This window comes from Ipomoea nil, unplaced genomic scaffold (assembly GCF_001879475.1).
Source record: "Ipomoea nil cultivar Tokyo-kokei standard unplaced genomic scaffold, Asagao_1.1 scaffold3314, whole genome shotgun sequence".
NCBI lineage: Eukaryota > Viridiplantae > Streptophyta > Magnoliopsida > Solanales > Convolvulaceae > Ipomoea > Ipomoea nil.
In genome coordinates, this window is record NW_017619742.1 from 2,522,880 (window position 1) to 2,528,823 (window position 5,944).

General features: G+C 35.4%; 1 protein-coding gene across 1 annotated transcript; it reads left to right on the forward strand.

Moving 5' to 3' along the window:
* The first annotated feature begins 1,660 nt into the window (after positions 1-1,660).
* Positions 1,661-3,405, forward strand: LOC109169348 (flotillin-like protein 4). Its single transcript, XM_019318230.1, has 2 exons — positions 1,661-2,651; positions 2,737-3,405. The coding sequence occupies exons 1-2, from the start codon at positions 1,725-1,727 to the stop codon at positions 3,241-3,243; spliced, it is 1,434 nt and encodes a 477-aa protein (XP_019173775.1). The 5' UTR covers positions 1,661-1,724; the 3' UTR covers positions 3,244-3,405.
* Positions 3,406-5,944: the final 2,539 nt, after the last annotated feature.

Genomic DNA, 5,944 nt, shown 5'->3' on the forward strand with positions numbered 1-5,944 from the left:
GATCCGGACCAGCTCGTGGTTTGCACAAAAAAAAGAACTTGAGATTCAAATCCTTTTCTTGACCATGAAAGCGAGGGCTTACGGTTGTTATAAAGTGGATCATGATTCACACTTCGTTGTATGAACCAAGTGTGGATCATAATCATGATCGTCGAATGAAATTATAGTAGAATTAAAATAATACTTTAGTGTTACTATAATGAAAATTAGTGTGTGGAAAATAAAACTAAAAAATAGAGTACATTATCGTCAAATGAAACTGTAGTATAATTAAAAAGATACTTTAGTTTTGCTAAAATGAAACTAGTTTACGTGGAAAATAAAACTAAAATTCGGAGTCATACAATAACATACATTGTCAAATGATCTGAAGTGCAATTAAAATAATACTTCAACATTACTGTAATTAAACTAGTATATGTGGAAAAATGAAAAAAAAAATTAGAGATCAAACAAAGACTTTATTTAATAATTTAATACAATAAAATTATAATCGTTAAAAATGTTTATATAGAACGGGGACCCTATACCTATTTTTCATAGCATAAGAGCTATATTAATTAGAAGGTTACTTTTTTTTTTTTTTTTTCAAAATTTTGTACAATTTAACCTATCGATTCTAATTGGGATGAGACCTTCCCTCTCGTTCAGTTAAAATTTAAATTTATATAGGTTAAAAGATGTATACTGGAAAAGGTTACAGGTTCTTAGAAGGAGGTTTCACATTCCTAAAGGGATTTCTATTTCAAAGGGATAGGTTAAAAGATGTATATTGGAAAAGGTTACAGGTTCCTAGAAGTAGGTTTCACATTCCTAAATGGATTTCTATTTCTAAAAGGACGTCTCACATTCCTAAAGGGATTTTTATTTCTAAAAGAGGTTTCTATTCCTCCTACGGTTTCTCATCACATCTATAAATAGCAGAAAAACTCTAGGAATCAATACTATTTTCTATTCTCTGAGTTTTCCAGTCTCCATATCATCCGGAGGTGCTTAAAGCGGCATACAGATTAGAGAGGTGAAGCATTCCTGCATTCTTAAAACATTGTTTAGTTGATTGATTTGAAGCATTCTTGCATTCTTGAACATTGTTTAGTTGATTGATTTGAAGCATTCTTGCATTCTTGAACATTGTTTAGTTGATTGATTTGATTTACATGCGATTCATTGTTGATTGTGCTTCCACATTCAAGTTATAGCGCATAAGGATTACTTAACAAGAAGGATATATATATATATATAATTCGGATAAGTTGAAAATACACGTATATTAAGACATATTTATAGGGTGGCAAATTTATGGATTCACTGAATAATATTGAATGGTTTTACTTTTGAGAATTGGTAACTTGTTGGACTTGTAGGTGTTTTTTTTTTCTTTTTTTTTTAATTAAAGAATTCATTTAATAATTAAATTTAATAATATAATAGAATAATTATATATGTATATTTTAGTCCGTATGTAGTAATTTTTGACTTTTTGTAAGGTAATAAGAATTTGAAGTCTAATTTTCTATAACTACAAAATCAAGTCATTGATTCCGATCAATCTTATGATTCCATTCTAAATAAAACTATTATATATATATATATATATATATATATATATATATATATATATATATATATATATATATATATATATTGTTTTCTTCATCCATCATTCCACGGTTAGTTTCAACCTGCCGGCGATACTTTCAGGTTTATCATCGAATCGGACAATCATGTATAGGGTTGCAAGTGCTTCGGAGTATTTGGTGATCACCGGTGTCGGCATCGACGATATCAAGATTTCCAAGAAAGCATGGGTTCTTCCCGGCCAATCTTGCACCGTCTTCGACGTTTCCCCGGTGAACTACACCTTCGAAGTCCAGGCCATGAGCGCCGAGAAGCTCCCATTCATCCTTCCGGCCGTCTTCACCATCGGCCCTCGCATCGACGACGAGTCAAGCCTCTTGAAGTACGCCAAGCTAATTTCTCCCCACGATAAGCTCTCCCACCACGTCAAGGAACTGGTTCAAGGGATCATCGAGGGCGAGACTCGCGTCCTGGCCGCGTCCATGACCATGGAAGAGGTCTTCAGGGGAGCCAAGGAGTTTAAGCAGGAGGTTTTCGAGAAAGTGCAGCTCGAACTCAACCAATTCGGGCTTTTGATCTACAATGCTAACGTGAAACAACTCGTTGATGTCCCCGGACACGAATACTTCTCCTACTTGGGTCAGAAGACTCAAATGGAGGCTGCAAATCAGGCTAAAATTGACGTTGCAGAAGCGAGGATGAAAGGAGCAATTGGGTCCAAGTCTCGTGAAGGGCAGACGCTGCAGAACGCCGCCAAAATTGATGCGGAAACCAAGATTATATCGACTCAGAGACAAGGGGATGGGAAGAAGGAAGAGATCAAAGTGAAGACTGCGGTTAAGATTTTCGAGAATTTGAGAGAAGCGGAGGTGGCCGAAGCCAACGCTGATCTGGCGAAGAAGAAGGCTGGTTGGGCTAAGGAGGCGGAAGTGGCGGAGGTGGAGGCCAAGAAAGCGGTGGCGCTTAGAGCTGCAGAGCTGCAGAAGGAGGTGGAGAGGATGAATGCATTGACTGTAACAGAGAAGCTTAAGGCAGAGTTCTTGAGCAAAGCCAGCGTCGAATATGAAACCAAGGTATGTAATAAATTATTTATTATTCGTGTAATCAACACTATTTGGACTCAAAAGAATTACATAATAACAAATAATGATAACTTAGGTGCAAGAAGCAAATTGGGAGCTTTACAAGAAGCAGAAAGCTGCAGAAGCCTATCTGTATCAAAAGGAGAAGGAAGCAGAGGCTCAGAAGGCAATGGCGGAAGCCGATCTCTACAAACGCCAACAAATCTTAGACGGAGAGTTGTATGCGAAGCAGAAAGAAGCGGAGGGACTGAAAGCTCTTGCAGAAGCTCAAGGCGTGTATTTGCGAACCCTTTTGGGTGCTCTGGGCGGAAACTATGCCGCCCTCAGAGATTACTTGTTGATTAGCGGCGGAGTGTTTCAAGAAATTGCCAAGATCAATGCGGAAGGCGTGAAGGGCATACAACCTAAAATCAGTATTTGGACTAACGGCGATGCCTCCGCCGCCGCAGACGGCGGTGCCTTGGGCGAAGTCGCCGGAGTTTATAAAATGCTGCCGCCGCTGTTCAAGACGGTGCAAGAACAGACGGGAATGCTGCCGCCGGCTTGGATGGGCAAAATGGATACTAGTGATACTAATAATTAGTCTGTGAAACTGTGAAAGAGTTTATTTAAAAACAATGGTATTATTAAAACTGAAATAAGTTTTTTTTTTTTTTTCTTGACAATTTAGTAATTAGTAGTAAAAATCTGTAGTGTGTTTTTGTTTGTGTGACAATTTTCAATACAAGTTTTGTGTGACTCTCAATTCATTGTACTTGGTCTGGGGAGCGGATTGATCGAACTTATTGTACTCAAGGCTCTAAGCATGGTCATGTGTTGACAATATGTAGATCAGATCTAAACAAAATAAAAGTGATCGAGAATGATGATCAAGGGGCATCCTAAAAGGGGATTTTGGAGGGTTCGATCCCCACCCATGTGAATGGAGCAAACCATTTGGTCAGTCCCCTACCACTTAGTGTGCTGACCGTAGGGACGAGGGATTAGTCTTCTGGCTATCGGCTGGAGGGATACCTTTGGGCAACAAAAAAGAAAGGGGATTTTGGGGAGATTTTGGAACAGTAAAATGAATTTCCACAAATGGGTAGGTAAGTTTTTTTAAGAGATTTTAATAGAGATAAAAGGAAGAAGGAGAAGTTGCAGGCGCACCTGCTGTGCCCAGCTGGGCGCGTGAATAGCCTGTTTTTAATTTTTTTTTTTTTTTTTTAATTTTTCATGTCAAACTTTTTCTTTTGCTTTTTTTTTTTTCTTTCCCTTTTCTCTTCCATCTACCCTCTCTTTCTTACATGGCTATGACAAAATCCCTTAAAAATGCCTCACTATTGAGGTTGACCTTATGCTGATTTGACACTATGCTGATTAGAGCAACTTCAATAGTTGTATACTTTTGTAGTTTTTTGCATGCCATGTCGGAGAGAGAAGCAAGTGAGAAGAGGAAAAAAGAGAAAAGAAAAATGGTAATTTTACAAGAACTCTCAAATTATACTTTCATTTTGCATTGTACTCTCTATGATATGACATGTCTTGATTGCTTAATTTAATAGGGAGCCATGATGTTTATCCATTCTTTTTTTGTTTTTCCTCCAATCAAATTTGAAAACAAGTGGAGTAAAAGTTGGGAGTACATGAAGTACTTTTGAAAAAAGAAAAAAAAACATTACGCGGCCAAAGGTAGCAATCTGCGCAAGTTTTCCCTTTCTCCCCAAAAGTGTACCTCATTCAAAAATCATATTTACAAGAGAAAAACAATCTAATATTTTGTTTTAGATGCTAAATTTTGGTTAAGTTAGGGAGAGTGCATCAGATCAGATTCAGTTTGTAATAGGCAATGATTATGATAACCTAAGAATATTTGCTTTATTCATTATTTTTTAAAAAAACAAATTGAAGTCTGGTCTTGGATTAGACTGATAAAGCCACTACTTGTGTGACACAAAAACCATGCAAAAATAGGGTTGGCTTTCTCTGTACAGATTTCTCTCTCGCCATGCCAAGCAGAAGCTTTATTTGTTGATGATGCTTTGCTCACAGCAAGCTGATTCAGTGTTTTTTGCATTCATTAATTTTTCTTGTTATGCAATGGTTATTACAATATTACTTCTTAAGTAGTTTATTTTAATTGTTAACATTTATAATTTGTAGTTTATTTGTACTAAAGTGTTATTAGAATTGAAATTTTGAATTGATGTGTTTAGTTGATAGAATTGGTCTGGAGTAGTGTATACATCTTAAATTGATTAATGTTGAAGTATATTATTTGTTTATAGTTATGCTAGAATGTACAGGAAAATATAGGTAGTTTTATAAAATAAATAATTTTTCTTCTCCCAAAATAAATAATTTTTTTATTTATTGTTTATAGTTATGCGGTTTGTTATTTTTTTTTAAAAAGCAGGACAATTTCCGTCTGTTCCTAGTTTAAAAAAGAGTGACTATAGGTGTCTGAAATTTGCAAACAACGGACGTATAGAGTGTTTTAAAAAATACTATATGCGTCTGAAGTTGAACAACTTCGGACGCATATAGTCTACAATCTGCGTCTCCGGTATATGCGCCGTTTAACGTACTTCAGATACAAATGACTGATTCTGTACTAGTAATTTAGGCTATTGCTCCTTTTATTGGTGACAATATTATTTCCTTAAATTCTTCCCCAGTCTTTCAGTGGCTAAGGTTAGCATTATTAGTCTAAGGCATTTGAGTATTGCTTCACATTATTCCTTATCTGGGAGTAAGAAAGTGATACAGCTTTTGATGACATGTATGATGATGTTAGATGGAGGATATGATTATCTTCCCTACAATGTTATAGGAAATTAGTTTTGTTGCATGTTTACGCCTCTTTTTTTTAGGGTTAAGTTTATGTTTCCTTGGTCCTTGTTTTTTTCACTATGGTTATAATAAGAAGGCATTTGGTAGATGGGGAAGTTCAAATTTTAAGGTGTATTTGAAAACTTAGAAAATGATTTTAGAAATTATTTTTTGAATTTTTAATGTTTGATAAAGAGTAAAAAATATGAATCAAACAAAAATGATTGTTTAGTATAATAATAATAATAATCCCATTTACATGGAAAATTACCTCCCATATATATATATATATATATATATATATATATAGAGAGAGAGAGAGAGAGAGAGAATTACATTCATGTAAAAACAAGGCTTAAAATACAAACGTGTGGATATTTCTGGATCGTTGAATTTTGGATATCTAAGGTTGTGATTAGCTTTTATGTTTTTGTGTGCTGTGTCTGCCTGTGTGCATTGTCGTTCATGGACGT

Excerpts from the sequence above, each read along its gene's own strand:
- LOC109169348 (XM_019318230.1), top strand. The coding sequence starts at position 1,725 with ATGTATAGGGTTGCAAGTGCTTCGGAGTATTTGGTGATCACCGGTGTC. Across the intron at positions 2,652-2,736 it reads GCGTCGAATATGAAACCAAG|GTGCAAGAAGCAAATTGGGA; the intron begins GTATGTAATAAA and ends ATGATAACTTAG.